The sequence below is a fragment of the Boleophthalmus pectinirostris genome, unplaced genomic scaffold (assembly GCF_026225935.1).
Source record: "Boleophthalmus pectinirostris isolate CB_2022bp ecotype Guang Dong unplaced genomic scaffold, ASM2622593v1 HiC_scaffold_15, whole genome shotgun sequence".
Classification (NCBI taxonomy): Eukaryota; Metazoa; Chordata; class Actinopteri; order Gobiiformes; family Gobiidae; genus Boleophthalmus; species Boleophthalmus pectinirostris.
The window spans coordinates 21,425,255-21,445,626 of record NW_026571070.1 but is presented as its reverse complement, the minus strand read 5'-3'; the positions used below and the strand labels follow the sequence as shown (position 1 = coordinate 21,445,626).

The following is a 20,372-nucleotide window of genomic DNA, read 5'->3' as shown; positions in this document are numbered from 1 at the left end:
CATTATTTTGCAGTAAGTAAACTCCTTATGCCCAATCACCCAAATAGTAAAAGACGCGTCACTTTCAAATGTTTTTATTTACATGCAATAGTGTGCCAGCGTGTTTGATCAGAGGGGTTCCACTCAGAAGGGGGTGTCGATTCCAGATCTCCTTCATATTCACTGCAGATGTCTAAACAAGACTAATACTTGTGCCATTCTGCGAGGGTCAATAATGATACTTATGCAGCAGTCACAGCGCCCCCACCTGGCAGACTTTTGGTAACCAGCATGAGTGAAATGTTGAGCTTATCATTGACTGAGTGAAAAACATTTTCCAGAATCTCTCCCATTCAGTGACTTGAAACAGAAAATAAATATCTATACAATTTATATTCACTTATATCATTACTAGATTTCTGTTGCATACATGTGTTAATAGCTTGTTAATGATGAGCAATGCATAATGGCTTCCTTTATCACTATAAAACTGGCCGGCTGTAAGTTGGTAACATTTTTAGGGGTGCACAGCAATAAAGCCCCTTGTAATTCTAAAATGAATTTGGCCATGTGTGATGCACATAAAGCTACTTACTCCAAAAACAAAACAGGAATGGGACAAGAAGCGATTTAAAATAACAGAAGTGCTCAACACAATGTTGATAATTTCAGATCTGATTGGTCTTCTTCACATATAGCACAAGGACCTTAATCCTCCTCAGGATGTAGTCCATTCAGAGTCGAGTGTAAGAATAAAAGTATTTTTCAATATGAAAATATCCATATATACAGAATATGAAACATTTATGTACAAAATAATAAATATATAAATAACTCCAATACAAAAATAAATATCTTCTCATCTATTTGTTGAACAGTCTTTTATGCATCTGTTACACTGGCTGTCCCTTCATGAGGCGAGACCTCATTTGGGAGGAGGCTCACATCCTTTATATTTGTATCTTGGGACTGAGGTGTTGTGGCCACAGAAGACGCTCTAGTGAAGACCCCTTCATCTTCTAGAGAGAGTAAAGGGAAGGAAGTAGTTCCTGAAAATGATCAAAAGTAAAACAGACTGATCAGATGAGGTTATTTTACACATTAGGTGCGCACACATGCACAAAAACACACAAAAAACTTGTTTACAACAGTGATCTCTCACTTTTAGTTAAGCTGTATTCAGGAGGGTCCTCACAAAATGTCCCGTCATCGTCTAGTTCCAGTGAAGTTACAGCCTGATGTGACGGATCAAGGAGCAGAAAGGCTGAGTTATATGAAGGGCAGCAGTGCTGTGGATGCGAGCTGTTGAACGAAAACAATATTACAGAAAATGTGCCAGAACAGAGCAACAGATAAGACATACTGTATATGAAATGTACCTTGCAGAACAGTGATAAACAGGCAGATGTCCATTAGGAACAGGCTGTGGTAACAGAGTATCACCCTCTGCCTCACTTTCCATCTCCTCCTATAATACAGGGGTCATTACACCACTCTTATACTAGCCAGCAGTTAGTCACACAATAATTTTGACAAAGTCGTACCTGCTGCAGTCCTGGTAGACACTGTGTAGCATGGTGAGGTTTTCCGTTTGACGTGTACTCTTCATTTGTTGGGTAAACCACATGAGGAGCAGTCATGTGAGTATCCATCGGGCACTGTCCCACCAGTGCAAGCCCATGGAGGGGGACCATGGTGTACTGACAGGTGGACACAGGAGTGGCCAAAGCAGGGAAACTAGGGTCTGCAGTTTGCTCTAAAACAAAACAAAAAAATGTTATTACCGTGGCAAGAAAACAATATAAATCTGAGATGGGTGAGAAGGCAGATGCTTACTTTGTTTGGCCCACGCCCTCCAAAGGCAAAAAGGTATGAACGCAACAATGATGAAAACAAAGGCTCCCAGGACGATGAAAACTAAGGTAAGATATGGTAAGTCTCCAGGCCGTGGCACATTTGGATATCTCTCTGGGTGAAATGGAACCTCTAATGGAGTAGTGCTCGGAGCATTGTGAATAGCTGCTAAAAAAAAAAGAAAATGTCTTAGTTCATGAGCTTCAGAAACACAGTAAAAACATAAAATCCAAAAACATTAGACCACTCACCTTTGGTTTCCATAATGACTACATTTCCAAATTCGCTCTCCCCCTTCTCATTAAAACTCTGCATTTTGATATCGTATGAGGTTTCGGGCTGGAGGTCTGTGATGGAGTGCCAGTATCTATCTCCCTCGACCACATCCTTCTTATAGTCACTGTCATTGTCGCTGTCAGTGGGCCGGTAGTGAATGTAGAAACCATAAATGGGCGTGTTGTTTACTGGCGTGTACTGCAGAGAGGCATAAATCATAAGTTGTAATAAAAAGCAATACGGGAGACAATAAGTTACTGTATTGTTTTTGTCGGTGGCTTACAGTCCATTTAAGGATAATCGTGGTCTCATTGATGGCTTCATTGTAAGTGATGTAAGGTCCCACAACAGGGCGTTCATGAGTTCTTCCACCTACCACTGTGTAGGCTTTGGACGGGGCGCTGGGTGGGCTGGAGCCAATCACATTCACAGCCACAACCCGAAATTTGTAAGATGTCCCTAAAGACAGACACACACAACCATTATTACTCCAAAATTATCATCAAGACTTTATTGCATTGTTGTTGGCTGGCAATGTTTGCTTTACAATCACTTTCAAAAGAAATGCATTGTTGATTGCAGTCTAGTTATAGCTTAAGATTGATTGCTATAATTAAACTAATGACTGCAACAACACTCATTTTGTAGATAAATTTATGGACAATGGGAATGTAAATAAGCAGGATATCTGTGTTGTAATTACACACTGCTTAACCCTTCTACCCTAACTCTTCTTTCTGGAGAGAAAGTTCTGGGAACTGACATAAAGAGAAGTTTGGTAACTGACCTTTCTCCAGACCAGTAATCTCCACAGAGAGTCGTGACGGAGGGATGTTTTCCACCGCAGTGACCCAGTCTTCTCCAGCCTTCCTCACCTTCTTGTATTCTACCCGAAACGACTGGATGGGGAACCCTCGGTTGCCACGCGGGATCCAAGTGACGTAGGCCGAAGTCTCTGACGCCGTGGAGACTGTGGGCTTGTCTGGAGCTTCGGGAGCTGCGGATTCAAAACAAACGAGTCACTTAATGGACAGAATGGACAGAAACAACTTGTACCATAATCCACTTTAAGACAGAGCACTTACAAAAAGATCATCCTTCAGTTACAATAGAGAAAGATGAGAGAAATTACATGTTAGTCAAACATAGTGTTAGAAGTCAATGTATGCAGCAGAAAAATATCTACGTATGGTTATTTTGCGGTTAGTATACTAGTAGTTGTATACAAGTCCTGGTTTTGAAGATTGCTTACGAGAAAGGCTTGGCGAAGGAACAGCAGGAGTTTTGGGTGGATCAATTGGGCTTCCAATGCCTTTACGGCCTGAAACCATAAAAATAACAATTTAAATAATGATACAAAAATCACAATCACAGCAGCAAGAGGACATTAAATTGTACCTTTTCCAGTTCTGAAAGTCATCATGGCAGGTTGTCCTAAACCAGCACAGTTTTTGGCTGCCATTTCCACTTCATACAAACTGTCTGGCTGTAGTTTGGCCAGAGTCAGTTTATGGAGTGAGCCCGAGATGCTGCTGGATGTCCACTCTCCCAGGGGCACTCCTACTTTCCTGTATTTGACCATGTACTCCAGTACAGGGGTGCCCCGCTCATGTCGGGGCCTCCATGTGAGCTCGTAATAGTCGGCTTTTCCAGTGCGTGGCTGACTCAAGATGATGGGTGCCTCAGCTGGACTGACCTGTCCCGGAAGCTCAGAGCAGTCCAGGGGCAGTGTGGCCCCTTTGTTGCCTGCTCTCACGGGCGGCTGCTCCCTCAGGACCTTATCCGGGCTCAGGGGACGGTAAATGGAGGGCAGTTTCGGCCTGGAAGAAGGCCCTATGAGAGACATTAACAATCAATCAAATGTAGGCCAATACAACAAAACTACCGTGTACAGACACAACATTACTTAGTTAATCTCAAGTGAAAATATTGGTACCACTTTATTATAATTACACCTCAATTAGCCTTAATAAAGTCTTAATTCATAAGGAACAAATGATGACTTAGTACTACTTAATTAAGGGGTTAGGGGTAGAAGTTAGAGCATTAATTAAGTAATAAGCCTTAATAATAATTAATAAAATATTGGTACATGGATTCATAAAATATTGGGACACGAATTCATATGAATGAAGTGTGTCATGCTTCATTGTGACTAATTAAAGTGAAGTTATTATCAAGTTTTACCAAAATATCTTATCCCAGTGTAGTCACAGTTCATCATACCTGCTGCTACAGTGATAAGACGTGCAGATGCCTGCGCACTGCCCACACCATTCTCTGCCATGCACTGGTAAATGCCTGTGTCCTGAGGTCCCACGTTGGAGATGCGGAGTCCTCGAGGAGACAGGCGATGGCGAGGAGAAAGGGAGAGGGGCTGGGCATTATGGAGCCACATCACAGATGGAGCAGGTTTCCCACGTGCCTGACATGTGATGCGCACCAGCTCCCCAAACACAACCTCCTGTTGCTGCAACTCCACCATCACCTGAGGGGGTTCTGTGGGGCAGAACACAGAAAGAAAAACACAATTTTTAACAATTATTATTTATAGCTGAGAGATCCCAAAAACATGGTAATATGAGTAGTAATGCTCACAAAAGTGTAATCTTGTTAGGACAAGATAATGAATCTTTCTGTGGTACAGTAAGACAACTTCAAACTCCTAATTTGATACAAAAACATATTACCAGAAGAGACATGTTCACAAGCTCTAAATGTTTGGTATCTGTAAATGTTCCTTCATGAATTATTAAAACTATTTCATTTTGAGAGTTGCGTGCAGATGATTTGTATCCACTTAAACAGTGTGATGTGTGTGTCGGTGTGTCTCTGTGCAGAGGCAGCCAGGCGAGGCCTGTGCAGGGAGTTGATGGTTGGCTGCTTGTGAATCAGGAAAGACAGAGCTCATTACAGCTCCAGCAGCTCTGGCTTTAATTAGACCCAGCTGCAACGAGAGACAAGCCCACAACACACCCACTCACTTTCACAAATATCCACGCACACACTAAAAATCACTGTAAAAACAGTCATCCATAACTTAGACACATCCAGTCCTGCTGCAAAAAGAGCTTTGTCTATCAAAGTACTTTCTAACACAACAGTGCCCATTCATAAACACCATTCTCAGGAGGCAATTCAGCCACTATGTTCATCTAACTATTAAACCACTAACCTCAATCACAACTATTTTCTTTAAATATGTAAAAGTGGTTTAACACTGAGCTACACTGTACCACAGTACATATAATAACAATCCACAAAGCAAAATGATAATATCTCTCTTTACCAAACACTTGTACATCATAGAGCACTGTGGCCAGGCCCGCAGAGCCAATGCCGTTGTCCGCTCTGCAAATGTAGGTCCCAGAGTCGTCCTCGCTGACAGCATCAATCAGGAGGTTACTGAGCAGGAAGCGTGTGTTGTTGTGTGAGTGTAGGTCCAGTCCGTCTTTGGCCCATGTGACCTGTGGAGTGGGAATTCCACTGGCCACACACTCCAGCACCAGGCGCTGGCCTTTAGTCACCATGATGGAGCGAGAGTCCGGAGGGTAAATGATCCGAGCTGCCTCCGATGTGGAGCCTATGGCACAAGACGGTCAGACGGTGAACAGAATATTCAAGGTTTTAGTTTTAATTTCTTTTTATGTAGTTGATTTGGCATATAGCTATTAAACACAATTTTAGCATGTATAATCCAATTGATATCATATAATTTATAAAAATAAATAGTACTACTTGATGTTATGTTTTTCATCTTCTGAACGTTAAAAAGATACTCACGTCGTATGCGCAGGCGGTCAGCTGAGGTGGATGTTTTGACCTCCTGCGTGATGGGGTTGTAAGCAGCACATTTGTATGGCCCCTCATCCTCCAGCGTGGCGTTGGCTATTTGGAGGTTCCCTGAAGGCATGATCAGGTAGTTGCCTGCAAGACACAAAACTTTTAAAATCATTTGCATTTATCAAGACTATTCACACAGCAACCACTGCAGGGCGCTATAGAGTTTGCTGTGGGATCAGCCAGAATCCTGTCATTGTAGTTCATTTCCTCTGAGATAAGATGCAGTTATCAGTACCTACAGCCTCCAGGCATCAACAGCATACCAGCCACAAAACCATTGGGGCTTTTCTTCTCTTCCAGGCAACTTGCTACTAAATAGTTTCACAAATAAACAACTGCATTCCCATGTTTTAACACTGTCAAGATAGTGTCCTTATCACTGGCATTATGATGGCTTAGATACCAGGATTATAGCCTTTCCGTAAATTAAAAAGACAGTTTGGGAATATGGAGGAATGTGGAAACTCGTAGTGTTAGCACATGCTAACGGCACGGTGGCTGAGTGGCTAGCACTCATGCCTCATAGCAAGAAGGTTCTGGGTTTGATCCCCAGGTCGCCCAGGGCCTTTCTGTGTGGAGTTTGCATGTTTCTCCCCGTGTCTGGATGGGTTTCCCCCATCAACCCAAAACATGCTACAGGTCTCCAGAACAGTTGATAGTCAAGGTCAGTTAAATACAATCAATCAATGAATCTGTCCAGGGACTACAGGTGGAAATTAGCACTGATGCTACAACCTGATGTACAATGCATCTCTCCTGTCAAGGTTAATGTGAAAATTGTGCCCTGTCTCAAATAAATAAATACAAATACAAATACATAATGATAAATAAGGTCTATGTTTAAGGATGATTACCTTTGGAAGTCTCCAGCCATTCCTGTTTGACACTGTAGCGGACCTGAGCTTTCGGCTGGCTTTCGGGGACATGACATTCGATCACAGCGGTATTGCCCTCGTCCACCTCGATCTCCTGCTGGTCGTCAGGCTCAAAGTCTCTCAACTCTGGAAAACACAGGACAAGTCAGCGCTGTCACAGTGCTACAACACAGCAGGCCCCTCTGTCATCATTTTAATATACAGTGTAAATCATATCAAAGCATATACAAACACTCGCCAACTATGGACATAGAAACCACAGCTCACATCTTCAACTGATGTACAACTGCCATAATATGAGTTCTCACCAAAACATAACCCATTCATAACCCCCTTTTTATAAACTACAGTACCTAAGCAAAGTGTTATTGTAAGCATATTTATGCACAAAAAATTCAAAATGCTTTAAAGTAACTTTTTGTTTTTCTTAGTATTACTTCAGGCTGCAAAAGTCCTAAAGTGGTGTCTGTAACATTTGAGTAAGCATCATTAATCCAGCCAAATGTTACTGTGGGACTGGAGCCGGTTCAGATTTTGTGGGAAACATGGAGAGGGATTACTGGGCTGTGTGCAGCAGACACAAAGTCTGCTCAGCACTGACAGAGGTGACCTTTAACCTCCTAAAACCCCTGCCACAGCAACCCCAGGGCTGGCCACAGGGTCAGAGGTGAGGGGGTCTGTCCTATAGAGTTTCACAGAAACATATCCAGTTTGGTGTGGGGAGAAATGACTAAACTGTGCTTTCAGGAAGAAAAAGCTCAGCAGGGGGTTTGTGCAGGACGCCATTTTAAAAATGAAAGTCAGAAGGAAAAATAAAATGAGGCAACTTTGGAAAGGAAGCTGGAAATAGCAACAGAATGACTGTAGAAATTTGTCATGAAGGAGTCCAAGAGCAAAATGAAAGATAAACAAAACTTCTCAGAGAATGTAATTAAATGTCTACCAGTCTCTGCTGATTTATTCTTAACAAACATGGCTCTCTCCATTCTTTCCAGAGGTGCTATAACTGGAGTGTTGTCTTTGGACCAGGCTGAGACTGGCACACACACACGACACACACACTAGACCATACAGCAGTCAGCTGATGGGACTTTGTATACAGCTACAATTCAATAAGCAAAGTTTAGATAAGGCTGAGTTATCTGTAGATATGTACGTCACAGTGATTTACTCAAGGCTCTGAGCAAACACCTTCACAGGAGGAAGCCTCATTTAAGTCATTCACCATCCTCTGTGTGTCTAGAGACACACATTTACACACAAACACACAACATCTCTGACTGTTTGAGCTCTTACTCTGAGAGATGAGATTCCCAGTCAGGACATGTCAGGCTAAGTGCTGTGAGTCTGCAGTGGAAGAGCCGTCGTGTGGCGCTCCATTTGCTAAATCAATCAGGGGCTGTTTTTACAACCAACTCATGGCCACAGCTACCCCCATGTCTCCACGTTCCACCTACAAAAGCATTCCTCCAGTTACACCTTTAAACCCGCCCACATTCTCAGGTGTGTGGGTATGTGTGCATGTGTAGCCCTTGAGCGAGGGGCCGGATGGATGGTATTCATAAATTGAAGCAGACCTCCCACACCAGGACTTGGCAAAGCAGAGCTAAATGTGTCGAAAGAACCAGTGTATTCATCATCTTTATGTGTTTCTACAGGAGGCCAGTGCATATGATTCTGAATTATAAAATGTTTGTGCAACATGTTGTGTGTTCACATTGCTACATTGTGCAAAAAGTGGCAATGAGACTTTAGGTTGTGATGAAAAAAGAGAAAGAGTCCTAATTACAAACACAATGTGCACAAATAAGTTCACATAGAAAGATAAGCACGCAACACAGTCCCGTTGGAGGCAGTCTGAGGGTGGCCAAGGCAAAGCCATTATTAAATTAAATAATTTTAAGAGGGAGGTGGAGCAGGCAAATCTGGCTCCACATGTAGTTATCGCAACATGATTCATCTGTTCATTGGAGCTTGTGTGTGCACAACACAAACTCTCTAGCACTAAAATCAAGACAGAGAAAGTGAGTTTTTTTTCTACAGTTAATAATTACTTTTTCGTTTTTGACAACTTGTGACTCAATTACAGGGTCATGATTTGTGATGCTCCAAGCCCTGTAGACAGGAATGTGGAGCTATTGGGAGTAGAGAGACGTACAGACGGGGCCCCAGCTGGAGACCGGGTCCCGTCTCTGACCGGCTGCGGCCCCTGGATCTACCTCCATTCCTGTGGCTCAGGTTACACAACTTCTCTGTCCCATGATGCATATCAAATATAACAGCAAGCACTCAAAACTTCACAGCTCTGAAATAGGAAAATGAATAATTCATTCCCAACTTCATTAGGACAATGTCACTCTGTATGTACACAGCTGTTTGGGTCAAAGTGCATTGGATATTTACAGGGCATTAATCATCATTCCTCCAAAACTGAATGAAAATCTTTGAGACTCAGACTGGCAAGGCCTGAGTGAGGCAGTGGAAAAGTACACTGTTTATAGCTTTGTATTTGTTCAGAAATTTAAGCAAATAAATAGCAGCAGCCTCTGTTTTTGGTTTACTCCTGGAGCATTAAGTCACTGATGCTCTGACAAAGTGAGCCCAGTGTGTACGTGTTTATTTGTGATGGCTTTGTGTGGGCAGCTACTCACTGGCAGCGGTGACATTTGCAGGGACACTGGCCAGAGCTCCAGCAGCCGTGCTGGCCACACACTGATATCTGCCCAGGGTTGTGTTGGTGAGAGTCGGGATGAAGAGGCTGCTGACCCCCAGTAACACCCCCAGGTCGCTCTGTCCCACCTCCACTCCATTCAGCCTCCAGCTGATGTTGGCCGAGGTGGGCTTCACACTGCAGCGCAGGGTCACACTGCCCCCCAACTTCTGCACCACGGACAAAGGCTCCTCCATGAACACAGGCACCTCATCTGATGGAGACATTGAACATCAATCAGTTTACTGTAGAAACAAGAACTACCAATACTGTCCAAACAATTATGGGAACAACTAGAAGTGCAAGTATAACATAATATAATATATAAGAACGTACCAGAAAGAGATGTGCTGTTCTGCAGGCAGCACAGAAGCACAGCCCCCAGAGCACACAACACTGGAGCCTTTTTCTTTCTCATCCATGGAGTCCAACCTCGCTTTCCAGACATCTTCCATGCACTGCCTCTGAAAGAAGACAATGTAATGACATTAATAGTGGTTATGTAGGCTACATACATTTTACTTGAATACACAAAACAAAGAAGCACCTTTTAATGAAAATCACACCATACCAGGCTGCTCAGGGTGAACTAACCTCAGGAGTCACTCTCAACACAAATAAAGCCTTTCTTTTCCAACAGCCCCCATCTCATAGCTGACCCCAGCCCTGCACCCGCACCCATCCCACTCCGGCTTATCAAAGGGGCACCCTCATTCTGCGGCATGTAACCCAAACCCTGCACCTCTCACTCAGGTGTAACCGATACAGGTAGAGGGTCTGGCAGGAGAAGGCAGGGGGAGGTAAAAGCACACAGGCTGCATTCAGGGCATGGGACAAAGCTCAGCTAATGAGAGGCAGGCCATGAAGTGGGGGCCCAAAGAAATATATATCACAGACAGAGGGTGTGGGGTAGCAGAGAGGACACTTCTCTTATGCTTCAGAGCTGTATGTATCAGAGGCAAATGGAGAAGGTGATGCTAATGGTGAGTCTATTAACAGTTAATGCAGGACAGGGAGCTTTTTCGCTCTCCCTTGTCGCTTGCTGCCAAGTTTCCCAAATTCTTTCCTGTCAGGTTAAACTAACAACTTCCCGTCAGGATGAGGAGGGTGGTCCTACAAAACTGGATCTTTTTTCTCCTCTGCCTCAGAAACATACATACATATTACATACTGCCCAATTACCTCAAGTAAACTGTGACACAGAAGTCTGGACTAGAGGATGAATAATGAGGCCTATATTCATACACAATCATTTACATATTTCACAACACAGAAATGGAGGCTAAAGCAGAACTGCATGGAAACTCTGACAATTCCCCTGCATCTTCCAGTGGCCCCAGTGAAAATGTTTGGCTGCTTGGCAGGTTCAATGAAAATGAGCAAAGAAACTGAGTTGTGGAAACTGCGATGCACTCTGCCAACTGCCACACGGCAGAACACTGCAGCATTGAAAGAAATTAACTGCATGTAACTAATTAGTAAACATCTGTAAAGATCTCAATACACACAGAGCAGAAACTGTGCATTATCAAGCAGAGCACTGACAACCTGTACATATTTGCTGCAGGCATTGTTTGTCTTTAGGTAAGTGATGACTAATAACTTGTACCACACAAGCTGGTAGACCTCACCGGCCTACTGAAGTGCTGCATTTATAAAGGTCACTTTAGTAAACAAATATAGAGAGCTACTGTGGGATCAGAGGTGAGCAGGGCTGAAGGCCTGTGGCTTCTGTGGCAGCTTGTTTTATGGACACATCCCAGGACAACTGCTCATGAGAGCCCCTACATCTGTATTAAGCACCTGTCCCTGTCTGCAGGGTCACAAGCCATAAACTACACCCATCTTTGTGTCAACTGGGCCGACAACAGGGCAAGCTACTTCCAGCACATCCAGTTTATGAACATAATGTAATCTGTTATGTTCATAATGAACTAGAGTAGTTACTGAAGCTAAGCACGTATATTTTAACATTACATGCACAAAAGGCAGTAATACATCATCACTGCCTTAAAAAAGACCACTTCTAAGAGCCTGATTCATTAGTCAGCTGGGTCCTGTGTTTGCTTAGTGGATGCTCTGCATCAAGATGAAAATGCTGCACTGACATCTATCCCTAACTTTTTCCATCCATCCTTCTCACAAAGGTCACAGACAGAAAGAGAAGAGGCTCCTACGCATCAGCGAGACTGATAAAAACCAGAGCACCCAGACAGACAGCTCCACTAAATTATAAACCAGGAATGTGCTTGGCCTAAGCAATGTGAACCAAGCCCTGCATGGTAAAAACATGTGCTGTTACAAAATGTGAAGTTGTTTTTTGCTATGGTGAGCACATAAACAGGTTTTAACAGTATTAATAATGATGAAATAAAAGACCTGTTACTGAACTGAGAAGATGTGTGAAGGCCACAAGCTGCTGATCAAAGTGCAGGCATGCATTATGACTGTAGATATGTGAGGGGCTTGTATGTTGATGTGGTGGAGTCACTTGACAGAAGTTCATTGTGAGCCTGTAAAGTAAAGTTACCAGGGCCCCATATCTCCTGGGCCACTGCCGGTCCCATTGTAGTCGTGCCTGGGTGGATAAATTCATTTTGACAACCCTGCTAATTGGATAAAACCAGACTGGAGCCTCCTCCCAGTGCGCTCACATTCCATCTGTTTTCTGGCATGGATAGGACACAGAGGAGGGAGGAGACTATGCTGAGCACTAACTCCTTCTGAGGTGCTGTTGAATATTTATCGCCTCCACAACCCCACTCCCACCTTCCCCCAGTTTTACGTCTTTTTACACCCCTCCTCCTACTACTACTTCTTCGAGCTTCTCCAAACACCATAAAGGCCCCCCCCCTTTAGATAAACACATGCGGTGTCAAGTGTGAGGAGTGCCGGGGGTTCAACTGCCCTGCTCGAGCCCGCGGGCTCACAATGCCACTCCGCATAGCTGCCATGCGGGAGGCCGGTTGCCCCTAGCGACACTAACAGGCAGAACGCACCTTAATAGAGTGGAGAGTCATTGTAAAGCAGTGAGCCGGCGCACGGACAAAGACCCCGTGGACCCTCTGAGAAAGGGGAGACGCTACTCTGAAGGGTCCGAGGAAGAGCTGATGACGGGCCCCCGCTCAATGACCAAAGAGAGGGGAAAGGGGGGGCTCATTGACCAAAAGTGCATTGGGGGGCACTACTCAAATTGATGGGGGTTTACGAAGCCAATGCAATAGTAGTAGTGTTAGTGGTTAATAGTAAGGATGTCAACTGGCAGGCGAGCAGGAGGAGAGAGCAGGGCAGAGTCAATGAGAGGGAGTGTTTTAGAGTAGCACACTTAATGTCCATATTCCCTACTCTGTGTCTCTTCATGCAACTCAGGCCAGGGCTGTGGACTAAAAGGACAGACAGCTATAAGCACCAAAAGTGATCATGTAAATATTACTGACATCTACAACCTAAGAGTCCAATGCTACGCTACAAAAACCTGCTGTGTTTTTCCTCAAAATCTGTACATGATACTCAAAAACAATGCAATTACATATTTACCTTAACAGTAAGGGCATAATCACTTAGGACATTTTATAGATGAGGTTTAAAAAGGCAGATAAATTGGCAAAATAATAAAGTAGCAGTTAGTTTAAAGATCCATGCATACCACTACAGTTTTACATAAAAACGTGTAAAGGCTTTTTGTTTTGAGTGAAGAACATTCACAATAAATGCCAATATATAAATATTTTCAAAGTCTAAACTGTCCTTTAACCTCCAGAGGTTTGGCTTGATATCTGTGACATACTACAATCAACCCTCTTTTTGTCAGGGCATGTAATGTAAAGAAACAGAGTTAATGTTTTTGAGTCAAGTGAATCTGGCTCAACTGGGATCAAATGTATAAAGCAAATTCAAGTGGAGATCCATCTGTGTTGTACTTCCCCGAATAAAAGCCTTGGCAGGAAATAAATCAGACCTTGGCTTCCTCTCCTCGATCCCTGAGACCAGCTTTTCGGACAAAGCTTTGAGAGAGACCCATGTTGGCATCCGCACACTGCCCAACAGGTGGATTGAGAGGGGGGTCCAAATCCTCTTCTCCAGACATCACTCGTTCTCATGCCATAAAATTACACATCAAAAGCTCCTAACAAGCCCCCCACCCCCCCCTTTCCATAATACACACGCTTCACAGAGTATTAATGAGCTATATGCCAGCAAAGCCCCCTTCTACTCCCCATTCCAACGCTAACGAGCAACAGAGCGTCTCAGGGATTAAGGACAAGGATTGGGACAGGCCTGCAATGGAACAGGGGCGTTTTTAATCAATTAAATGCTGCATTTGCATAGTTTAGATAACAAAGTTGAATTAACCACAGACAGCTAATTACTGTGCAGTGATGGACACACCCACAGGCTGTGGTGAGATGCCAGTGTGCTCACCGGGGCCATGGGAACAGGGGGCATCCCAAAACAGATCTCATCATCATGGACTGTACAGGTTTAAGTGTCCAATAGGGAATATGGACTGTGCAATGTTATGAAATACTCATTTGAGTACAGCACCAATACTATTTTGAATGTGCTGTGACTTTATGTACCACTTCACGTTGTCTTTATTGAACCTCACATTATTGTTTTGGTCCTGGTTTAGTCCTTTCTAAGCTCGTTATCACTGCTGCACATTTTAAATGTTGTATTATATTGCATATAACATAGTAACTGCACAGCCTGTACCTACCATAAGGCACCAACTAGAACTGTGTGGCAAACAATTGATTACTTTAAAAAGACAATAAGTCACTTTGATTGTAGGAAGTCCTTTAGCAAATTATATTGTTTTGTTGAACATGGCTTTACCTTGGCAATCGCCATCATCACCAGTAAAGTAACACAAGCTTATTTTGTTTAAGGCAAGGAAGTTTTCTATATTGGATTACACAGTAATGCATTACTTTGTAACAAGTGAATAGATTCTTACAACAAAAATAACCAACAAAAGGGATAAAAATAGGAAAAGGCTAGGATAAACAGCAACAACAAAAAAATATTTATTTTCATTAATAATATTATTTATTAGTAAGTGAATAAGTGATGTCTAAAAAATAACTGACTTTGTCTGCAGAGAGAAGATGTTTTATGATTCAAAGCACTACTTCAAAATCAAAATGATACAGCAAATGTGTAACTACAAAGTAACTATAGGAGCATCACTAGACATTATGTGGGTCCAATTTATTAAAAGTCTCATATGCACAGGCCTTTTGAGATCTAACAACTATTCAATTCATCAAAGAAAGGAATAATCACATTAACTGATTAGAAAAACAATTATTAATTGCAGCACTACATCCCTCCCTGTACAAGTAATTTATGTTCACATTATAAATCACAACGGAGCTCTGGAAGATCTTAGTGTTAACTTCTAAAAACTAGCCTAAACTTAAAAGTGTTCTTATAGCTGGTGTGTCTGCAGTCTATTACCTCACACAGGGCCATAATCATTCCCATTCACCACTTACTAATACACCAGATTTCACAGTGCTCCTCGCAAACCCAGGCAGCACCATATTTCATTTAACCACAACCATTCTTCCCTTGCCTCTGTTGTTTCTCCCAGCGACGCACACAACAACTCACACATTGGACAACACATAAGCAAGCAATCACACAAGTCGATTATATGGTAAAAGTATACTCACAAAGACAACGAAATACGCAGACCCCGGGAAGTTTTTCCACTCGCAAACTGGCTACCACTTATTATCCCCAGCTCTGAGATGAACTCGCCACAATGCTGTACACTTTCATAGCTGTACATATAGTGAGCTTGTGTGTTCTTTTTGGAATCATAGGGGTGAGGAGGGGGGTGCAACGGGGGTGAAATGGGGCCCCTAACTCTTTTGGCAGCTCATGCATCAGATTGAATGGAACCAATTATAAATCAAGAGCAATTTCTCCCCATTATTCAGCAGGAACCAGGAGAGAGAGAAAGAAAAACGGTGCCTGCCTCTACAGTTCTCAGTGGGGGATGAAGGAAGGAAGGAAAGTGAAATATCATATGAAAAACAGACACCAGAAAAGCATGGGGAACGCTGAGATAAGGCAGAAATGAGAGAATGGAGAAATGCAGTAAAGAGTTATTGGAAAAACAGATAAGAAAAGTTAGGCTAATCGTATATACGGAGTGTGGAGCAACAGGCCGTGGTTATAAAGTGAAAGGGCTGAAGGAGTTTCTTAAGAGGAGAAACAGCTGGAAGAAGGCTGGTTTCAAAGAGAGCTCTCAGTTTCAGAGACTGGATTAGTGTGTGTGTGCGAGAGGCAGAGACGCGTAAACCAGGCCCTGCCATTTGTCCTGTCAGTCAGAGGATGTGCCCTGTCCTGGGGAGAAAACTCAGACAAAATATCAGTAAATAAAAGCATTACAATACTCGTTGCTTTATGGGAATGGAGAGAGAGAAAGAAGAGTTGCACCTTCAATGGAAAATTCCAGATCCGATAACCCCAGGGGCCCAGTAACTAACTAATCTGGTGCCCAGTGATTTATTCTGTTGAATCATGTCTTCTCCTGCCAGTTCCACATTTTTCGATGATGAGTTTTCGCTCTCTGGGGCCATGCTTTAAATCAGTAAAAGCTTTAAAAGACAAACTTGACATTTTCAATAGCGCTGCTGAGCTTTTGTTTTTAATTCAAAACATTGGTGGGATTTAACAATGCCAAGGATAAACTTCACATAGTTCTTCCAAAAAACTTTCTAGCTGAAACCAAGTGCGATACGTAAACAGATTCACTTAAATTTTTTTGAATTTCAAACCAGTTGCTGATTGTTCTTCCTTTTCCACACCTTTTGCATGCATTTTGATAACTGCATCAGATTAACATGTAAATTGAGTAGTGAACTTCTTCGCCCAATGTTGTCCTAAATTTGTTTTTGAAATTTCCAACTAAGAAAAACTGCATAAACAGAGGGACTACATTGAACAGCCCCTTGTCAATAGTTCAATCTTGCAAGTGTGTGTAAATGATCTATTAAGAGCGTCTGGGTTGCTTTTGGCTCGTAATAACACCCCCTAATCTTTGTCCAAATATCTGCTTTGCACACAGGACTATTTGTCTGCTATACACACACTCACCCTCTTATCCTGGTCTGGAGTTGATCAATGATCTAACAACACGCGCACAAGACGTACTAGAGCTGGCAACACAACGTGTGTGTTTGTGTTTGCGAGTGTGTCTGAAAGGAAGGAGTGTGGCTGCATAAGACCTGCATTATCCAATCAGAAGGAGCTTAACTTATACTTTAAGTGGTAGAACTAATCAACTTGACTTCATCTAAAGAGCTTAGGTAATCCATATTAGCTTGTTGAGTCAGACACTGGGAACTATGTTTTTATGAGGCAAATAATATCCATGGGAAAGTGATGGGAAGTTAGCACTGTTTCCATTATAATTACAAATTCAAAACTAGTTTTTATATATTTTGAATGCCCTAATAAGATCACCTATAAATAAGAGGTCGAAATCCATGAACAGACAGAGCAGTATTAATAAACCTGATAAAGTAACTTTGCATGATTAAACTTACTCTTGACTCATGACAATCACAAGCAGTGTGTCTTTCCCTTTGTCAGATCTGTTTTGTGTCTATGCCTTGATAATCTGACTCCGTTTGGACCTATCCAGTTTAATTAGCCTCTCCAGCTCACTGTCAGAACTTTCCCCTTTTTCACCTCGCATTCTTGGCTTTCTCTGCGGTCCAAAGCTGACAGGGAGGATCAGGGACAGTGGAGGTATGCAGCCCCAGGGGAGGAGTCTGGAGAGGGGCCACCTGCCGGTCCAGGTGTCCCTTTGTGGTTAGCCAGGTCCAACTGGACACAGAAGCTCTACTGGAGGCAAGGAACCCGAATGAACACAAGCCCCAATCTGTCAGCGCTGACGGACTAATGCACCGTATGTCAACAGGCCAATAATGTTCTGGAATTGGCTGCCTTATTTGGTCCTGAAAGTGTTCCTTGATACTTTATTAAATTAACCTGTCCATTTTCTCCCAAAGCGGCCAAGGTGAAAACAAGTAACAAGCAACACATTCCTATGCAAACACCAAATCCACTTTAGGACAGAAGCTTTCACCTCCGCACTCACACAAAAACCTCAGCACACAGATTCTGCCTGCGGGCTGTTATGACTGCATGAGTGTACCCACTGTCAGAGAGATGAAAGTGTGCCCTCAGGAAGGATTTTTTCTGCTTTGTCAATTAACGCCAATGTTACACCCTCTGTAATAACAATACAGCCTTCCAACAATGCAGTCAAAACTTAGGAACTTGCACTCCCAAACACAAGATTCAAACTGGAGTGACAGTGCATAATAACAGTTTGTAAAGCACATACTAAAATCCATCTTTGATTTACAACTATGTGTAAAAACATAGCATGCGTGAGACAAACAAGTTTAATCCTATTCCTATAGCATCCTGACAGCCATCGTCAAGACGTCAGAGAAACATTTCAATGAAGAAATGACGGAGGTGCTGTATTGCTGTTGGCAGTAAACCTAAATCCACAGCAATTTTTCAGTAAAAGCTAAATAACAGCATCCTTAGCTCCTATAGGCCCAAACATAACCGCAGGCCATTGGTGGAGTAGTGGAAAACTGAAAACATGTTGTTAAGCTACAAGTCTGTTTTGGCCAAGAACCCAACTCAATCTAGCATAATTTCAAATCACACTAAGAATATTGTGGACTGAAACTAAAAGATCAAACTACAGCTGACAGAGCATGTCACTGTAACACAAGTGTGCTCTTTATAAGACCAAAAACTCAACTTGGATTGTGGTATACACACAATAATTAATAACGTATATTTGATTTACAAACATAACAAGAAAGGCTTTTATTATCAGGGTGTTCATATGCATACATGTATTTCTAACTCTTTCCTCTGCTGTCATGTTGTGAAGTAGTTTGTAGCGTGCAATCCTCTTCTGTTCCATTAAATATGTTTTTCCAGTCTCTCTAATAAGCACCCATAAAAGCTCGAGCAGTGTGAGAAATCGCCAGATAATCAAACTGCAATCAATTAGTTCAACTTTGATCCACCCGACTGCCAAAGATGATCAACAACAACATGCTGCCCCTACCACTAGACAACAAGAGCATTCTCCTTCTTTTTTGTACTGAGACCAATTAATTCTCTTATAAGCTGAGCTCCTAATTGGAGGAGGCCGGGCCATTCATTTCGACTTTTGATCCAAGTGACACTGATTCAGCCCAACAATCAAGCACTCTTGTCCAATGGCATGTCAGTCATTGAAATGGACTGGTTCTGTCCATACAAGACATTACAGGCTAAATGCAATCCAAATAACACAACGGCACCTGGGGTTGGTAACTTGAGCCCCTGCGGCTGTTTCTACAGGCCCGTCCCGTATGGAAGTGTCCCCCTCTTGTGTCTTTCAACCTGGGCCCCTGCAGTGACTGACACTCTGGCCAACACTCATTAGCAGCTCAGAGGATTAAGACAAACATTTTCTCATTAAATCACAGTGAAGTGAACACAGGGTGATATGAGGAGAGCTTGGACTGGGGGCAGATGCCAGAAGACCTGTCAACTTATAGAGAGGCAGTAATTAGGTTAGCTGGAACAAATCTACTGTGAATTTAAATGTTATCATACACTTATAACATTTAATGAAATGAAGTCTGTGCAAAGTGCATAGACTTCTGATTAGGCAATCTGATTTTAATTGTATTTTACTGTCAGCACTTAATCATAATTCAAACTAATAATGAATAAAGATATGTTGAACCCCCACTCTCTAACTCACAAAATGAATTTGTATGTAACCCTCATAAGTGGTCCTGCAGCTCCACAGATGCCAGTGATAACATCGGAGGTAAATCTGGCAGAGCCCCCCATGTCTGTTTTCTGTTAACCTATGGCAGTCACCATAGGCTGCGGCCTGCAAGATGCAACTCTAAAAGATGTCCCAAAAAACATTTCAGCACCTACGTTCAACACTTTTGACAACTAACAGCACTTTCAACCGTGTATGCCGATGTCATATTGTGAAAATCACGACTGAAGTTAAAGAAAAACTTGGAAAACTATGAATGCGATGCGCACCCAATCAACAACAAGCTAAGCCCTACGCCAAGTTGTCCGCAAAAAAAGTAGCAAAATGTGCTCACAAAACCAAAGCAGCGACATAAATAATCACACCACGTTACAAAGACGCGGAAATCCAAAAGCTTTGTCCACCAGTTTGATAAAAAAAAGAGGAAAAAAAGGAAAAACAACTGTTGCTATCTAAATTGATAGCGCTGACAAATACGAGGTTTAACGCAAAAATCATCAGGTTGCCGCTTTACTAATTCACATATTGCAGATTTTGCTCTCAGAAATTAAGGGATTGAGTTGGAAAACTTGCAAACGTTCAAAAACTAGCATTACACAGTTATAAGTAGCGTAACCCCACAAAAACATGGACCGCATGAAGGCAGAAAACTTACCAAAACCGTTCTACTTGGTGCACACACCTCGATTTTCCCTTCACTCCGAGTGTCTTTCGTCGCGTTTAGTTCCCAAAGTAAGACTAGTTTGCTTCTTTTTACCATCTAAAGCGTTGCTGCTTTAGTAATTTACTGCGATGCCACCGACATTTTCTTCGGCTCCCCAAGTTCTCACATTGAAAGGCCGTTTTTGGATGACTGAGCTCTCAAACAATTCTCCCTTTTGCGACGCCTTTGCGGGTCCTCCCACTTCCCAAGCAGGAGGAGGGATCTGAACAATAGGGACTGGCTCCCAAAATCCCAGAGAAGGGTAGAGCGCTGCAGTTTCTCCAGACCCCTTCT

The 20,372-nt window shown here is 42.7% G+C and overlaps 1 protein-coding gene across 2 annotated transcripts; it reads right to left on the bottom strand.

The window, feature by feature from the left end:
- Positions 1 to 484: 484 nt before the first annotated feature.
- boc (BOC cell adhesion associated, oncogene regulated) lies at positions 485 to 20,372 on the bottom strand. 2 transcript variants are annotated; one of them, XM_020925639.2, is made up of 17 exons: positions 20,031 to 20,372; positions 9,874 to 10,001; positions 9,479 to 9,751; positions 6,807 to 6,953; positions 5,893 to 6,036; positions 5,399 to 5,692; positions 4,336 to 4,608; positions 3,508 to 3,942; positions 3,362 to 3,430; positions 2,897 to 3,106; positions 2,393 to 2,568; positions 2,085 to 2,307; positions 1,816 to 2,001; positions 1,524 to 1,735; positions 1,359 to 1,447; positions 1,142 to 1,281; positions 485 to 1,028 (listed from the first exon to the last, which is right to left on the bottom strand). In XM_020925639.2, exons 2-17 carry the CDS (start codon positions 9,983 to 9,985, stop codon positions 862 to 864), a joined length of 3,150 nt encoding a protein of 1,049 aa, XP_020781298.1. In that variant the 5' UTR covers positions 9,986 to 10,001; positions 20,031 to 20,372; the 3' UTR covers positions 485 to 861. The 2 variants fall into 2 exon arrangements, with proteins under 2 accessions (XP_020781298.1, XP_020781299.1); XM_020925640.2 differs by having other exon boundaries at positions 1,816 to 1,998.

What these genes read in the sequence shown, in the direction of transcription:
- boc (XM_020925639.2), bottom strand. Translation starts at nt 9,985, where the DNA reads ATGTCTGGAAAGCGAGGTTGGACTCCATGGATGAGAAAGAAAAAGGCT. An exon ending in GACTTTCAGAACTGGAAAAG is followed by an intron (nt 3,431 to 3,507) that starts GTACAATTTAAT and finishes TTATGGTTTCAG; the next exon opens with GCCGTAAAGGCATTGGAAGC. An exon ending in GTCTACCAGGACTGCAGCAG is followed by an intron (nt 1,448 to 1,523) that starts GTACGACTTTGT and finishes CCTGTATTATAG; the next exon opens with GAGGAGATGGAAAGTGAGGC.